The sequence below is a fragment of the Protopterus annectens genome, chromosome 5.part0, assembly GCF_019279795.1.
Source record: "Protopterus annectens isolate FY-2018-M chromosome 5.part0, PAN1.0, whole genome shotgun sequence".
In the NCBI taxonomy this organism is placed as follows: domain Eukaryota; kingdom Metazoa; phylum Chordata; order Ceratodontiformes; family Protopteridae; genus Protopterus; species Protopterus annectens.
In genome coordinates this window covers 717,177,552-717,196,304 of record NC_056735.1, presented here as the reverse complement: position 1 = coordinate 717,196,304, position 18,753 = coordinate 717,177,552, and the positions used below count along the sequence as shown (strand labels likewise).

General features: G+C 40.1%; 1 protein-coding gene across 1 annotated transcript in view; it reads right to left on the bottom strand.

The window, feature by feature from the left end:
- The window catches only part of RGN (regucalcin), a 135,789-nt gene that overhangs the window by 101,016 nt on the left and 16,020 nt on the right, over window positions 1–18,753 (bottom strand). The window contains exon 3 of the mRNA XM_044072562.1: window positions 2,786–2,968. Within this exon, the coding sequence (XP_043928497.1) occupies window positions 2,786–2,968 (183 nt within the window). The remainder of the gene's footprint in view (window positions 1–2,785; window positions 2,969–18,753) is intronic.

Here is an 18,753-nt window from a genome sequence, read left to right as displayed (position 1 = left end):
AAAGTATATGTAAGCTTGTAAAATATGTGACAGAAAATTGCACAGTGAAACTGCAATTTTAAAATGTCCTCTCAGGGTTTTTAAGAAATTTAATCTGCAACACTGATACTTCTGTGGCATGAAAGCATGTGTAACCTTGGAACCTTTCTCTATGAATGTAAAGAGAAACAGAGTGAAAGAAGAAAATGTTGTGAAACTTGTTGTTGTTGTGTCTTTCGGCTTTTCCCGGTTAGGGGTCGCCACAGCGGAACTCCGGTCCGCTAATGATTGGCAGTTGATTTTTACATGCTGAGTTGCCAGCCCTAACGCACAACCTTCAACGAAGGTATGCCTATTCACGCATGTCTCCACAGTAGACGCTCTAACTGAGAATAGAACGGGACAACGTCTTGCTGTGAGGCGACAACGCTTGTAATTGAAGTATATAGTACAACTTCCTGTCTTCCTGAAATACGAAGCCAAGGTCCATAAAAATACAAGTAAAAGACTCTTCAAGGAGATAGTTGACTAGAGCTGGGACAACAGTCATTAGTGTGCAAATGTGAATCTGTTCAATTCCATTTGTAGCAGTTTGTATAAGGAAAAAACTGTTTTAGTCAAATCTTTAATTTCCACAGGATAAAAAAGATAAACTAGAATATATCTTCTGAGATAAAACCAGTGTAGAAAGTCAAACAATCCTGCTATAAGGCTTTGTATCAGCATCTAAGCAAGTGCTGTCTGCAATCTGCAGAGGTAAGGGTTCAGTATTATTTCAGTTAGAGACAGCTAGGATATTTATCTGGCTTACCTGGAAGTATTGTGCCCGTGCAAGTGATTGTATTTCCAGTCCTTGTGCAACTATCTTTAACATTGCATAATTAAATTGCATCAGCAACTGTCTTGACGTCTTTATTGTCTAAACATTTTTTCATTTATTCATTTTAAATATATTGCGGCTGGTATTCGTGTATTTATTATCTGAGGTAGAGGATATTATTTAGCAGTGTAGGTTGTCAATCTACTGGTATCTGCCTTTAACTGTCTAGACTACTGCAGTCATTACCATGTTGTATTTATTATTATTATATTTTGATATAATTCAAGAGTGACATAGGTATATGGAGTGTTGGTCCTTAGCCATATCTAGGGTAGTGGCAGTACTACCTTGTCAAGGTGGTAGTGAACTGGAGCATTCTTTTAGCCTTCCCTGGGAATTATGCGTATGTGTGTATATATACATATTAATGATTATTTGTTTGAAAGATACACTGACATTCATAAACACAGTGAAGAAAAAGAGCCCGTGACTCAGCTTGGTATTTGGTCAATGTGTAGTCTTAGTTCAGGCATGGTTGTTGGAAGTCCATAACCAAGACAGCAATATATATTCCCTGCATACTCCTGAGGCCACATTGTACTTGGTGAATCAGACAATGAATAAAATTTGTGAGCATCTTTTCTACTTTAATCTGTTTGGTGCTGGTGATGTAGCTAAAGAGACTATCCCTAGTGGCCAATTTTGCTTGGAGAAGTTAAAGTTGACTATTTGAGGGCAGTGCAGCAGATCCAGGGATCACATATCCAGTGTGGCCTGTGGATGACAGTTGTAGGTCCAAACTCCATTAAGTGCCAGCCCAGTAGGCATACAGCTCACTGACAGAAAGTATAGTTTCAATGAAGGAAACACTACTCTTAACATAAATGTTTCACGTACCCCCACTACTAACACACAAAAATCTCTTGTGTAGGTGGCAAACCCCTTCAATTCCTACTTACTGTTTTTGAGACTACAATATCTTAGAGAAAAGGATAAATGTGTGCCTAGTGGTGACCTGGAACTTGACTGGCTATTCTGTTCAAACAGCTTTTTTCAGTAAAAGCACTATATCAAAGCCAGCTATGATGAGTTTGGTTTTTGCCAGACATCAGACTACCATTATGTTCACAAGATGCCACAGTGGGCAAGCACGCATGCTAAAATGATGTTGAGATGCTGACATGTCAAATCCCACCATGAGCTTGTGAAGCAAACAAAAAAAAAATACTTAAACATAGTGAATAATTTGTAGCTTCCTGGCTAATAGGTCTTGTACCTTCTCACCAAGCCACTAAACTGCAAGAAACCTAAAACACTCACAAATTTAGGCAAAGTTCACTAAAGGGGACAATTGTCAAAATATTGCCATACATAGTTTTTTAACAAGTCCACATGTTTCTTCTGTTCTAGTTCGACTTGATTAACCTTCTTCATTTTATATCAGCAGAAATTAAATACATGGATATTAAATAATTAACTTCTCAGTTTGTTATTAAGCACCAAAGATTAAAAAAACAGTCTGAAGATTTAACAACACTAGTTAAGATTTTTAGAAAAAGAACAAAGCAAATACATTAGGTAGTGTATTGAAATGCTGAGTATTAATTATTCAGCACCCAAAGCAATAAATAAGCTGACATGGCCAGTGCAATACAGTAAGAAAGTCCACAGATCTGTTATCAGAATTTATACACTGGTAAGGTGGTTTAATGAATGATCTGCTTTCAGTAGTTTTTTACTCTGAATGCACTGAAGAAGTACAATAAAATATGCACATAAAGAATATACAGTACATGTGAGTATAAGAAAAGGCAAAGGGAAAAGAGTAAAGTTTTGTGAGCAGCACAGATTTTGGTCTGCTGGGATAAAAATGTAACAGAAAAAAAAGTGTGCACAACAGAACTGTCACTGGTTTTTAACCCATGTCTTCCTTTGTTTTAGATACGTGCAAGTACAATAAGAAGTCAGCAATTTTGATTCAGTTACCTGCAAAAAACCTTCCTGCTGGGTCCACTTTTCCATCATTAAACCTGTTGTTGGCCTTGTCCTGGTCAACACTAATGATGTCTGTTACTTTTTTCTTCTCCCAATCCAAGAAAGCAAAGCGTGTTCCAAGGGCTAATATATATCCTCCTGATTTCCTCGGGACCACTGAGCCAACGTGGGCACCTGAAAGGAAAACATAAGTGATTCAGTCCACATCCGCAAGTGCCCAGTTGGCACTATTTGTTGTTGACCTTGACGTATGTGAGCCAGACACCTGTTAGCTTAGAAGATGCATGATACAGAATACTGTGGTTCAGCTAGCCATCTAGATATATAGCAGGGTCTCCAAAAATGCAAGCCACTAACTGAACAAACTCCACAAAAACAACACGAATAAAATGATTTGAAGCAACTAAGAAATTGCATCAGACTGATTTTAACTGCAACATTTCAAAGAAAAATAGAATGCATGGCTAAACAAAGTGTATGCAAGCCACCTAACCTGTGCCTTGCTTTACAGCCTAAGCTGTTAAGTTCTGCTTAGTTTTTACACCTGTGTCTTTTACTTAGCCAAAGCTGTTAAGATGTACTTAGTCTCCGCCTAATCTGTTCCTTAATTCATTGCCTAAATTGTTAATCTCCGCTTTGTGTCTACCCCTCTACCATCACAGACATGTATATGTGCATAAGCACACATGCATACATGCCCCACTTCCAGTCCTCTCTGATCAATACACTCTTCCTATGAATATTTTCCATCACCGCTATTCATACTAGAAGTCTGTTTCAAATATTTAGCACCCACTCTGTGTGGAAGTGCTTTCCTATACTCCTTCTAAATCGTTGCATTTTCTTTGCATAGTTTTTTTAATTCTTTCACATTTTACTGGCTGGGAATTTTTTTCTGAACCTTACTGTCCTTGTGATACATAACATTTCTGTCCCCCACCATTTTTCTGAATTTCTGAGATAACCAAGAACCTGTATCCGTCTCTGCCTTTTAGTGTTATTTTAAACAAAATACCTTCCTTTGTCCTTCTGTACTGTAATCAATTTTGTTCAGTAGCAATCCATTCTCAACTAAATGGGGAATGATTCAACTAATAAATCCAGGAGAAGTCACGGATGACTTACCTTCCACCTCCACCAATCACATTTTAGAAAGTCACCTGAAGTAGAACTGCCTATTTATATCAAACATATATGGAGTGAAATGATACATTAGATTCAATGTGAATTCAAAGCAGCACACATGCTTTCTCCCATATAATTAGTATTCACTGCAGTTATAAAAAAATAGTAGCACTTGTCACATTTATAATTCTGATACATGATACACTGCATAACTTGACTTCCCCTTGAGCCAAACCTGTTTTGTGTCTATTTGGCTTCTAAGCTGTGTATCACTTCAGCTTTTCTTGTGAGACAGAGAAAAATGGATTCAAGAGGAACTGAATATTTCCTCCATCCAATTTAATTTTCAATGAATGGAGTGCCAAGGCCTATCCCTTTAAGCAGTAGGCATAAAACAGGAAACAATTCTAGGTAGAATTCTAGTCCATCGTATCTCTCACTCACACACACACACACACACACACACACACACACACACACACACACACACACATGATCTGCTCTCCTGCAGTTCAACTACCAATCATGTCTTTGAGATGTGTGAGGAAGACAGACACCCTAGTAAGAACTCATGTGGACACCGGGGGCATGCAAACTCCATGCAGAAGGCATGCCAGCCAGGCACACTAAAATACAGAATCAAGCACTGTAGATCTACACAGCGGACCTCTACAAAAGTGTGACACTAGAGCTACGTATTTCTCAAACAGGTTAACCTGAAACATGACATAAAATACACTTTGATGTTCAAGTTTTGATCTGTGCTGCCTCTCCTTTGTAAAGCAAAGGGGCTACAAAATGCCTGCTTCAGTCCAGTACCTCTTTTGACTGGTTTTAACCTCTTACATTTTAACGTTATAATAGCCAGCATTCCAGATACAGTGCAAGTCAATGAAATCATGTGAAACTTTTATTCTTCACTATAGTAGCTGGGCCAGCTGTGATCTACTAGTCAGTTAGCTACTTTTATATTTGTTAAAGGATACAACCTGGGAGGGTACACTGTCGGGCTTCCAAATGACAGTGAAATAATCTGTGCAGAACTTTTTTGCTGCAAAAAAAACCCTTAAAATTGAACTGCATATGTGTCCTGAAATCCACACAGACATCAATGTTCACTATCTGTAGGTATGTGGGTTAGAGAAAGACAAATGAAAACATCCCCACCTTTAGGATGATACCATACCAGGATGTCCCTACTCAGATTCCTTCATGCTTTCAGTGACTGAGTCATCACAACACAGCTAATGGCAGACAGTAGGAGTTAAAAAATCATTTGCTAATGCCAAACACTGATTTGTAGTGGACCTAGACTGCAGCAACAGTAGCAACAGATGAGTGGTCAATAAAATAAGAAAGAAAAAGGCAGATGACAAACAAAAATCATTCACTGCATTCAAAATTTGACATTTATGGTTTATAGATGGCGTGCAGTATATTTTTCCAAAATATTTTTCTGTCTTAATCTGATTTTATACACTCCTTGCTACATGTGGTACTGATTGTACTGCTTATTAAAGTTATGCCGTGAACGACAGACCATTTATTTCATCACATACCGTTGAAGAACTACTGCTACAGTTCATCTCTACCACAGCCAATATTCAGGGCTGAAAATGTTTGTTAAATTACTGAAAAACAAAGATGGTGGAACACTATATATTTTTTATGTGCACTGCATTTTGAAAGCAATTAACTTATCATTTTGAAAGATCCTATAGATATTCTTCTAACATATAAAATGGTTGTAAGTGTTACACTGTTTCACCCTTCTTCACATACTTTTCCAATGGAATACACTCAATCATCTTCACCATATCCTAACCAAACTTAATGTAGGCCAAACAAGAGAAAAATGTAACACAGTTAAGGACAAAAACAATTCTGTCTTAAAATGATCAGTCTATAAAATCAGCTTTAACAAACAGGAGTACAATGCTAGATGCTACCATTATAAGGCCTCCTTGAAACAGAACTGAATCCCAAGATTGGATAGTGGGGGAGCTAGGGGAAGCACGAACAAGTTACGTGTGAAGGGCAGGAACTGAGAAGACGGTCCTCGGGACGGAAGTGAAAAGCCCATGGTCTACCAAGATCAGCCTCTTTTGCAACTAAATTCTAAGTATGAAGCATGTGCACTGCATTTTGAAAGCAATTAACTTATCATTTTGAATCATCAGTATGAAGCCTTTTTCCAGGTCATAATCTCTTTGAACAGTCTTCTCCATTTTCACAAAAAGGCCAACCTTTGTTAGGTTCTCCAGGTACGCCTTGTTTCTTATGGCTGGGAGGGGGTTCTCAGGCTTTTCGCCTTTCCTCATTCAGATTGTTTTCCATTTGCTGTGTTTTCCTAGCCTTCTGTTTCCTTTGCTTGTTATGTAATCTCGTTCCATTATGTTGCTCAGTTATTTTGGCCATGTGGCTCCCAGTTTGCAGGACTCCCTTCGACCAGCGTTAGCTAGCCCCAGTAGCTCCTTTTTCCAGGGGGGGGTCAGAGCCATTTTCCTGTGCTCGGGATGGGTTTTGGAGAAGAAAAAGCCTTTATTGAGGGGAAACACTAGCAGTGCTACTAGCAATCTTGTATAGTAGGGGATGGCCTCCCCTGAGATGCAGGTTACTAAGCTTAGGATCTTCCAAAAAAAAAAAAAAAGACAGAGAGAGAGAGAGAGAGAGAGAGAGAATGCACTGGACTCCTCTAGCCATGCGGGCCACGGTTTGTGGCCATCATCAGTCTGGTCAGCATCCCAGGTATGGGCCTGGCACCCTCCTCCCATCTGCCTTTCATTGGCAGTGGGGTACTTCATGCAGGTTTGCGAGCCCAGACGTGACAGTACAGCTAAATACAAAATAAAAATAAATAAATTTAATTTCAGAACAGAAATGGCTTACTAGCAGCTGAGTCCTCAAAGGCAGATTGCAATTGAGTCTGGTAAATCTCGCAAGTGCCACAATTTAAAAAAAAGAAAAGGAGATATAACAAACCTCTCAGCAGGTTTAGGTACACTAGTATAGTTGAGCTGGTACAGTGGTTGTGTTAGTCATTTAGGGACCTGAGGGTACCAGGTTCAAAGCTTGGCTAGTAGTATATACAGTGGATATAAAAAGTGCACACACTCCTGTTAAAATACCAGGTTTTTGTGATATAAAAAAATGAGACCACAATAAATCATTTCAAACATTTTCCCACCTTTAATGTAACCTATAACCTGTACAATTCAATTGAAAAACAAGCAAATCTATTAGGGGAAAAAATATAAAAAACGTACAATAAGCTTGTTGCATAAGTTTGCACACCCTTAAACTAATACTTTGTTGAAGCACCTTTTGCTTTAATTACAGCATTCAGTCTTCTTGGGTACACACCTGCCATCAATTAAAGAGACTCTGATTAACCCCAAATAAAGTTCAGCTGTCCTAGTAGGACTTTCCTGACATTTACTCAGTTGCCTTCTACAGCAAAAGCCATAGTTCACAGAGAGCTTACAAAGCATCGAAGGGATCTCATTGCTGAAAGGTCTCAGTCAGGAGAAAGGTACAAAATAATTTCCACAGGATTGGATATACCATGGAACACAGCAAAGACAGTCATCACAAAGTGGAGAAAATATGGGACAACAGTGACGTTGCAAAGAACTGGACGTCCCTCCAAAATTGATGAAAAGACAAGACAAAAACTGCTCAGGGAGGCTGCCAAGAGACCTACAACAACACTGAAGGAGCTGCAGGAATTTCTGGCAAGTACTGGTTGTGTACTACTTGTGACAACAATCTCCTGTATTCTCCATATGTCTGGCCTATTGGGTAGGATTGCAAGAAGGAAGCCTTTTCTTACACACTTACACAGAAAAACACCCAGGACTTTCTAAAATTTGCAAAACAATACATCAAGTCTCCCAAAAGCACGTGGGAAAATGTGTTATGGTCTTATGAGACCAAGGCTGAACTTTTTTGGCCACAATTCCAAAAGGTACGTTTCACGCAAAAACAACACTTCGCATCACCAAAAGAATACCATCCCCATGGTGAAGCATGGTGGTGGCAGTATCATGCTTTGGGGTTGCTTTTCATCAGCTGGAACTAGGGCTTTAGTCAAGGTGGAAGGAATTATGAACAGTTCCAAATACCAGTCACTTTTGGCCCAAAACTTCAGACATCTGCTAGAAAGATGAAGATGAAGGGGAATTTAACCTTTAAACATGACAATGAACCCAAGCATATATCCAAATCAACAAAAGAATGGCTTCACCAGAAGAAAATTAAAGTTTTGGAATGGCTCAGCCAGATCCAAGATCTAAATCCAATAGAAAATCTGTGGGGTAACCTGAAGAGAGCTGTGCACAAGAGATGCTCTCACAATCTGACAGATTTGCTGAAGAGCGCTTTTGCAAGGAAAAGTGGGCAAATATTGCCAAGTCAAGATGTGAAATGCTGACAGACTCCTACTCAAGAAGACTGAATGCTGTAATTAAATCAAAAGGTGCTTAAACAAAGTATTAGTTTAAGGCTGTTCACACTTATACAACCAGCTTATTGTACATTTTTTATTTTTTATATTTTTCTCCTAACAGATTTGTTTTTCAATTGAATTGTATAGGTTATATGTTACATTAAAGGTGGGGAAAGCTTTGAAATGATTTATTGTGGACTCATTTTTATATCACAAAAAATGGCATTTTAACAGGGGTGTTTACACTTTTTATATCCACTGTATGTAAAAAAATATATATATATATATATATATATATATATATATATATATATATATATATACAGATACAGAGAAAAACAGGCAAATTATAGTCTCACATGAATTGGTAGTACTTGAGTCAGAAGCAGGTAAGTAAGGAAAAGGAAATTAACACATTTTATTTGCAGTTTAAAAACAAAAAGTAGAAATATAGTCGTGGAATTTAGTTGAACAGATAAGTAGGTATTAGAAAGAGACATGGGTTCATGGCTATGGTTGCTTACATAAGGATATGTCTATGTGGAGAATATATATATATATATATATATATATATATATATATATATATATATATATATATATATATACAGGTTCATAGGAGTTTACTAGGCTAATGCCCACAAGGGCCTTTTCACGCCTAGCCATGCATCCCAAAGCTCTGACAAGGTCTGGTACCCTTAGTAAGTGTAAGCACAGGCCTGGAAAATGAAACATTTACAGGTTATCTGTGTCCATCAGAGACACAGGTCCCAAACCAGGAATGAATTTCCTGTTCCCTATCCAATTGTCCAAGTTACACTTGAATAGGGTTATGGAGGAACTCTGCTTCTGATGGATGAATAGTCTGTTGTAGAGACGGGGGTAGTCTGTGGGATACATACCTATCTCTCCAGCAGGTCTTGTTTATATCACAGGCAAGGTGTAAGTCTTTAGAACTGGTAAATCTGGTGCTGTTTGTTTTGTGGATATGCAGGATTTCCATCACAGTGGGGTCTGACAATGCCCTGTATGCCAGGTATAGATCTCCCATCAACAGCCTGTAAGAGACAGAATACAGGGATAGGGCCTTGAGGCAGTCTGCATAGGTCATTTTACTTACACCCTGTATTCTTTTAGTGAGGAATCTCTGTGGACATTCCAGTTGCTGGATATGCCTGATTAGGTACATACCAAAGGGGGCATTGCACTAAATTATAGGTCTGATAAATGCCAGATACAGTGAAACAATAACTTCTTTGGACCTAGATGCCATAACATAGAATGATTTCCTCACTACTATAGACACACGATGGTCAAAGGCTAGATTACTCTCTATATGTTTCCCTAAGTCCCTGACTGCTGGGTCAGCTCTTAGGGGTGTGCTGTCAATATGATAGTTACAAGGGCTGGATGACTTCCCAAAGTACACTACTATGCAGTTCTTGGCATATAGTTCTAGTCTGTGGCTCTGACACCAGTTGTTTGTCTGTGTCGGCCCTTCCTGGAGAACATTTGTGTCAGTTTGGGATTCAATGACAGCTCCTAACTTTCAATCATCTGTAAATGTTGTCAGTCAGAGACCATTGGCATCGGTCTTAACTTCAGAGAAGTAAGTGCTAAAAAGGAGCAGTCCAAGGACAGATCCCTGAGGGACTCCACTTGTGACTGGCCTCTTTGTAGAGATGGACTCCCCAATTCTAACTTCCTGGGTCCTGTCTGTATGCCAGGTGGCTATCCACTGGGTGGCACATGGGTTTGTATCTAATCTCTTGAGTTTGTCAACAATGCCCGAGTATGGTATTGTGTCAAATATGTTGGTCAGGTCAAGGTAGGCAGTCTGAACCACTCTGCCCTCATCCATTGCTTTGGTGACCTTCTCAAAGAAGTCCACCAGGTTGAGTAAGCATGACCCGCCCTTGACAAAACCAAATTTGGTTGAGTCCAGTGTCTGCATGTTTACTATATCATTTCTGATCATTTCCATGATAATTCCTTCCATGCCTTTACATATAAGAATAGTGAGACTTATGGGTCTGTAGTTTCCAGGGTCTGTAGATGGCCCACCTTTGTGTAGAGGGATGACTGTTACTGTTCTCCATTCAAGAGGCACAAAGCCTGCTTGGAGGCAAATCCAGACAGACTGATAGGTCATGTTTCATGCTTTTTAGAAGGCTTCCTGGGATACTGTCTGGGCCCATTGATGCAGTGTTCTTGGCCTTAGAGAGAGCATTAAGGACCTGTTCCCTACTGATAGCAGGGAAAGTTATATTTGATGGTATTGCCTGAGAGAAGGTTGAAGGGGAGAGAAGGGTAAAGCTGGAGCTGAATTTATCGGCCAGTAAGTTTTTTATATCTTCTTGCTCAGAATAGGTGGCACCATTTATAATGAGCTCTGCACACAACTGTGTATTTCCTTTGAGGCTGGGGACATATCCAAAGAATGGCTTGTGGTTGTCCTCGGCCTAGAAGGCCCAATTTACCTCAAATTTGGATGTGATAGACTTTATTTGTCCTCTGAGTTGTTTGTTTTGCCTGTGGTGATTTGAACATGGAGCAGCTCAAGTGCATTGTCATCTTTGACCAGCCTTGAGATATATTTATTTTTGATGTAAAACTGAGACACCTTCACCTTTATTCCCTGTCTGTAATAGCTGGTCTAAATGTGTGAAAGGCATTATAATCTTGCACTGTCAGTCTCTTCTCCGTGGCTTTAAACATGTCTCAGTGAATGTACAGACATCAGCGTTCTCTAGGGTGATGTGAGCTTCTAAGGAGCTTTTTGTTTAGACTCCTAGCATTGAGCAGTAATACCTTTAGATTTTCTAGTTTTTGATTTGCTATGTTGGTAGAACTTTCAGTTTGGCATTGCCCAAAAAAAGGCACTATGGGGGAAGACAATGTTTTAACTAATATTCGAGCCTAGAGGGGAGAGGTGCTGACCATCCCTTGCAAACCAGTGTGGTCTGTTGACCACCTCCTTCCATGCTGACAAATATAGCACCCCCCTTAGAATGACACCAGAAACTAAGACAATTATTAAAACCAGTCATATTTTGTTTGTAATTAAATCAAAAAGTGCTTCAACAAAGTATTAGTTTAAAAGTGTGCACACTTATGCAACCAGCTTATTGTACATTTTTTATTTTTTTATATTTTTCCCCTAACAGATTTGTTTGTTTTTCAATTGAATTGTATCTAATCTCTTGAGTCACATTAAAGGTGGAAAAAGTCTTGAAATGATTCATTGTGGTCTCATTTTTTTATATCACAAAAACCTGGTATTTTAACAGGGGTGTGTACACTTTATATATATATATATATATATATATATATATATATATATATATATTCATTCATACAACTAAAGGGAGATATTGCTCATCTGCTGTTGATAAAAACATATTTGAACAGAGGCAGTTACACCATAGTGGCTCTTTAAGATAAATGAGGGTAAATGATACTAATGTTCTGATGGCAGTCACCCTAGGCACTACGCAAGCAAAGGCTAAGGGAACACCAGTGAACCTTGTATTGTTCCAGATAATAGGCAAGGAATCACAAATGTTGAGCTTGTTATGGAAATCAGCTACAGGCAGTCATAAGTGCAAGAGGGAAAGACTGGTGAGAGAAACTGGTGCGGCAGACAGTGCAAAGACAGTCACTGAGGAATGCCGATCCCCACAACCACCAGGCAAACAGCTATTCAGAAGTCGAACAAAGGGGGATTAATACAGCAGGACAGGGCCCAACAGAAGGTTCAAGAAGACCAAATAAGAGACAAAGGACTAAGAAAGATGGGGGCAAGTTAGTAATCACCAGGCAGTGGAGATGGAACAAGGTTAAGACTCAAAGTAACAAGGAAGTGCAATCTTTTGTTCAAAGGTTGGTACAAAAAGGTTATTTTGACCAACATGTGGCTTTATCACAAGTGTTCAGTGTAGGGAAAGAAAAAAAGGAAAAAAGTGGCAAGAGAGTGAGAAAAATACAATGCAGAAAGAGGGGAGACAGGAAGGACTAGAAAGTTCAGGAATACAATTCATGGGGACAAGCCCAGGGCTAGAGGAGGACAATCCAGAGACCAGAGGGAGGCAAGTTCTCACCACAGCCATGCAGCGAGTTTAACTGGATCCCCAACATTAGCCAACAGATCTTAAGAACAGAGAGTAAGTAGTGGTCACAAGACATATGCAAGGATAGCACAAGGGCTTGAACGGTGAAGAGGGGTGCTAGCAGAGCACAGAGATAGCAAAGAAATTCTATAACCAATTTCAAAACTTTGAATCCAGATAAAAGGGCTGACTGCAGGGCAGCAGCCTCAGGGAGAAAGGAGTAGTCAAGTGGAGGTTAGAACTGTACCCTATGGCAACAACAGCAAAAACAATATTATAGGGTTGGCACCTTAAATCAGCCATTGGGTTTTCATTTAACTGAGAAAGTTAAACAACAAATAGTCAATGGTGAATATGTAGAGAGTTTTTCATTACAAAATAGAGAAGAAGACCATAAGGAAAGGGCAAAGAGAAGTCAGTGGGCACAAAGTCAAACAAAGAAGCAAAGCATCTGTTAAGACAATGTTTATGCAGAAATAAAAGTCCTCAAAAAGGCAAAAATGATGTGGTTGCACTTCAACACTATGACAGCAATGAGATTCATATATAGGGGCAACAAATGGCTAGGATAAGATGAAATTTACAGGCATATGAGAGAAACATTGGTCTTCGGTTGATCTGGACCTATTCTGCTGGATCGAGGCAGGGGCAGTATGGTCACAACAGATTGTGACTTTCCAGTGAAGCAGTCTTTTCCAGTTTGGAAGAAGGCCCGAGGAGGATGGGCCGCAAGGGAGGTATGATTCTAAACCAGGTAAGCCTGAAGGAGGAACTGGCAGGTGCTTCACATTCAACTTCAGTCAATGCCAAAATGGCCGGAAATGCAAGATTCAGCACCACTGTATGGCATGTGGGAAAGCCAACCACCACCAAAAGCTGGATTTAGGTCAGGGAGGCAAAGATATAGGAGCCCACTACCATAACAAGGGCAAAGGGTCAACAGCCAGAACCCTACCACACCCAATAAAAATATTACATTTTATGTGACTGGCTGACATTTTACCCAAACAGACAAGCAGCAGTCTTTTTACAGGAAGGATTCACCCACAGATTTTGGATACCAGCTAAGGGATCAAAAAGGGAGGGTGAGGTAAAAAACTTAAAACCTGCCACGGAAATGTCACACAGGCTAAAAGAGAAACTGGACAAAAAGATAAGGGCTGGGAGGATGGCAGGTTCATTCAAAAAATGCCAAGGTGCCACTTCAGAACGTCCCCGATAGGCTTGATGTCAATGAAGAAACCAAGAGAATTCAGACTTATTCACCACATATCAAACTCACAAGGGGACTCGGTGAATGACTGTATTGATGAAATGGAGTCTTCAGATTCCTAGTCACCATTTGATGAGGCACCAAGTAAAATTCAATCAATGGGACAGGGAGCTTTGCTAGCAAATGCAGACATCAAAGCAGCCTTTAGGCTTTTGCCGATACATGCAAATGACCAAAGATGGCTTGAGATACAGTTCAAGGGTTACCACTACATGGAAAAGTACAAGCCCATGAACTGTTTAATAGCTTGTGTAGCATTTGAGAAGTTCAGCACATTTGTGCACACAGTAGCAGTCCAGCAGGCAGAGGAGGACATCATAATACACTACTTGGATGATTTTTTTGTTCATATGGCAAGCTGACATACAGCAGTGTCAAGAACAGTAACGTGCTTCCAGAGCTTCCAGAACTAGGAGTGCATTGGCAGTGGAATATGCAAGGGGACAATGCACCGGGGTTGCATTCCTGGGGATAAAGACTGACATAGAGGAGAGTTACTCTGACTGCCCAAAGAGAAGACTGACGAGCTACAAAAGGCCTTAGAGCATGATTAGCAAAGCAAAAGGTTACCTTAAAGAACTGCAAAAATTGGCAGGACTACTGAATTTCACATGCAAGGTGATCACAACAGGTAGATCAATCATGAGAGATTGGCAGCAAAAGGAGTGGTGTGTAAAAAGCCATACCATAAAATCAGGGTTATGGCTGGAAAGCAATGGGACTTGGAAATATGGCAGAAATTCACTCAAGAATTAGTGGGATAGCTCTGTGTTCAGTGTAGGGACAGAACTATTTACAGATGCTGCTGGAGGAATACGTTTTGCAGGTTATTTTAAAAGAAGATGGTTCAGCAGTACATGTCCAAAGGAAATCAAGGAGAGAAAATGACTGGCAATAACCAAATCAGAATTCTTTCTGGTAGTAGTAGCACTACATTTGTGGGGCCAACACATGACTAACAGAGTAGTCACCCCAGGTCAAACAATATGGGGATAGTGTACACAGTAAACAACCAGCTGGATGACAAAGGTATTATGCGGAGACTGATAAGACACTTTACACTTCACTGTTTAGAATGGAATGTGACAATGAGATTAAATGTACAGGGGCTAGATAACTCATTGGCTGATTCCCTTTTGTGTTCACAGTAGCCCAGATTCAAGCTGGCACTGGAAGCTATGAAGATCACAACGCTGGACTGTGTCATGGTCTATATCACTCAGACAGCTGAGGATATACTTAATGGTCATGCTTGGAGACGGATGGACAAAGGAAAATCAGTCCATTCATCTTGTAGCCCTTAGCTGGTTGCACAGAACAATGAAGTGGGTGAATATGACAAACTCATTCTAAATGAAAAGCATGCTAAAAGGCCGGGCAAGGAGGTGCCTAAGCAACCCCGATAAAAGATACTCAATAGGGCCAACAGTAATGCAGACGTTGTGGGGCAACCTGTCAGCTGTGTGTGTCAAGTCAAGTACGAAGTAACACTGTTTACAGCTTTCTTTTTGACAGCACTGTGTGGCACATTTAGATGGTCACAGCTAGTACAACCAAATAGTAAAGGAGACAGTTTAATAACATTACACTCCCAAGATCTGGGTGTTACAGCCAAGGAAGTATGCATTCAGGTGGCCAAATCAAAGACTGACCAGGAAGCCAGGTGGCAATGGATATGGCTACTTAAACCAGCCAGTACCAAGTGGGAGATAGCACAGTGCATTAATGATGACTACCAAACATTAATGGGTGATAAGGTTTTCTGCCATTACCACTCATCTAGTTCCAGGCTAGGGTGATATTAAAAAGAACAAATCAAAGGCTGTGGACTAAACCTCAAAAGATATACCCTGTACTCATTTAGGATAGGGTCAACTTTGCATGCACAGCTGTCAAAAACTTCACAAGAGAATATAAAAAAGACTGGGTAGGTGGAAATCTAATGCATACAAAAGATTCATATGTGAAAAGGCTACAGATGTGGCTAAAAAGGGGATCTGTCAATGCAACAAGTGGTGAGGGGCAGCTGATGATCAGATGGCTAGGGGTTGGCAGGATGAGATGACCAGAACTAAAGAACAGGCTGTCAAGCAAGTGTAGATTTTGATGGCAGCGAGATAAGATTCTCCTGCACCATGGAGGGAACAATATGTTATACTTCCACTGGGGAACTGGTCAAGGCAGTAAAACAAGTAGGTTTTTGACAACACAGTGGCACGAGCACAACTGGTGAGGTCACAGGTAATCCAGAGTCTGGTTTGGAGGAATGCCATGTCTATACCAGCAGCAGAGAGAATGAGATGTAGGATAGATGCCACCACGCACCATCTCATTGCAGAAGTCAGGAGAATCTACACAATTCATCCCTAGATAAATGCAATATGGCCAGAAGTGTATCAGGCTAATGAGGCACACCTGTCAACCAAAGGGATGGCAGCGCTTTAAACAAACTTGAAGGCAGAACTGCAAGCTAGAAGGGAGACATGCTTGGTGGAAGTACAAGAATACTTCTCTTCCTACTGTGGTGAAAGGCAGGATTGGCAAGGGAGACCCAAGTAAGTGGGGAGGAAAGGTCTGTAACGTATTAGCCAGCACTCACACAGAGTGGGCAGCCCCACTGGAGACAGTAGGAAGTTTTAGCCAACTTTCCCTTGGCAAACTGTAAGACAGCCTAACTATGAATACAAGGAAATAGTGAAATGGATGATAAAGGGGCTCTGGATGTGATGTGGTATAAGGCTAGATATCGACAGTGCTACCACTCTGTAAGAATAGAAACCGATGCAGATACTGGTGCATAATATTGTCTCCCAGAAGATCCTGCCTTTGCGCACATCTCCTGATTTAAACTTGCAAATAACTGGTAATAAACACAAGGCTGCAGCCAATTAACTCCAAGAATGGTGTCTGTATTTTTATTAAATTACGTTGGCATTATAATAAATTACATAATACATTTACAGCGATTGCTGGGTAAAGTTCACAACAGAAGCATTACAAAACAACTAATGTATGTCAAAGGGTAATGAAATCTGATGTAAAATGCTAGTGACTGCTGTTCTTGTGCTCACTTAGTCAGAGTAGAGCTATTCCCAGTCTCAGACAATGCAGCCTGGCTAGCAACTAGCAGCCACACTCACGTTTATCTGAGTTGGGATAGCTCAGAGCTGAATCTAGGGTTTAGGGGGTAGTAGAGACAGGCAGGGGCAGGTTACTTGTGTGTGAAGGGCTGGAACTGTGAGAAGACAGTCTGAAGGAGAGCTGTGAAAAGGCCATGGTCCACTTGGATCATCCTGTTTTGCAGATGAATTCCCAGGATGAAGCCTTTTTCCCCACTCAGTTCACCCCTTATAAAAGCAGAGAAGCATCAAAACAAATGCACAGCTACACTAGGGTCAGTGAGGGACAGTGGTCAGGAAGGGCTACCCACTGACCCATAAGGGGGATCATACTAAGGGTTGAGAAGGAATTTCCTGTTTTTTTTTCCCCAAGGGGATTTAATGTTTCTGCCTTCTCCAACGAGTACAGACAGTTAGGTTAGGTTGTTGCAGTCATCAGGGCAGAAGGCAGGATTGGCAAGGGAAACCATGATAGATGAGGGTGAGGGCCTGTGACATATTGCCTGGCCCTTCCAAAGAGCAAGTAGCCCAATTAGAGAGTGTAGGACTTTTTAGCAAACTTTCACTTGGCAGATTGTAAGGCGACCAATCTATGAATACAAGGAAAGGATGAAATGGATGATAAAGGGGTCCTGGATGTGATGCAGCATAAGGCTAGATATCGATAGTGCTACTACTCTGTAGGGTTAGGAATTGATGCAGATACTAGTGCATAATATCATCTCCCAGAAGGCCCTGCCTTTTACACACATCTTGTGATTTAATTGGCAAATAATTGGCAACAAACACATGACTGTGGCCATTTAACTCCAAGAAAGTTGTCTGCGTTTTTATTAAATGCTGGTGGTTATTATAATAAACTGAACAATGCATTTAAAATGTTTGCTGGGTAAAGCTCACAATGGAAGCATTACAAAATGTGTGGTGTATGTCATAGGGTAATGAATCTGATGTAAAATGCTGGTGACTGTTCTTCTGGTCAGTCAGAGCAGAGTTACTCCCACTGTCAAATAAACATTCTCTCATTTAAAGTCATTTAAATTGTCCTCTCATAAACTGGGGCAAAAGATCACACAATGACAACTTACAGAGTAACAGGTAATAGAAGCTATGAGCAAAATACAGTCCTGTCTCAGGGTGAGTACATTCTCTGTGCATATGTCAAATATGCAAATACCATAGAGAGGAAAAGGCTGCAAAAGAAAGAAAGAAAAAAAGCAGATCTGATCTACAATTATAAAAGGTATCACAAACAAAGAAATAGAATTTTACATTGATGATCAAAGGCATACTCCTTCAGATTTTACATAACAGAAGCATAAATGCAATGAACAAAGTAAATAATACAACTAGGACTCAACTAACAGGGCCACATCATCAAAATCTAGTCAGGCTGGGTACTTCTGCTCATACAAAGTACAGGTTTCACAGTAAGAGAAGTTAAAATATCCCTCCAAGTTAAAACATTAAAAGGCTTAACTAGAAAATAAAAGAAGGAGATGCTTCAAGGGCATCTGCAGTATTACGCGATGTCTCATCGGTAGTGTTACTTTTATCCCATTGATGAAATGCAACAGAGGTTTTATTACAGAAACTGGAAAACTGAGTTGTAAAGGTAGTGTGAAAGTTAATAATGAATTATGTGTTATAAATAACAATGCAAACATTTGTATATGCTTTTATCACGGCATTTACTGATAAGTGAAGGAGAACAAGGACCGTGGGCTGAAATAAGAAAAAAAGCAACTGAGCTTTGGCACCATAAATTGTAGTGGTAAAACTGTTGTAAACTGATGCTGCTACAGAGATGATTAAAGTATTTAACAAATTTGTTAGGAGCTAGTTGTCCAATAAAGCAAGGCCTCATTTATATTCACAGATAGACT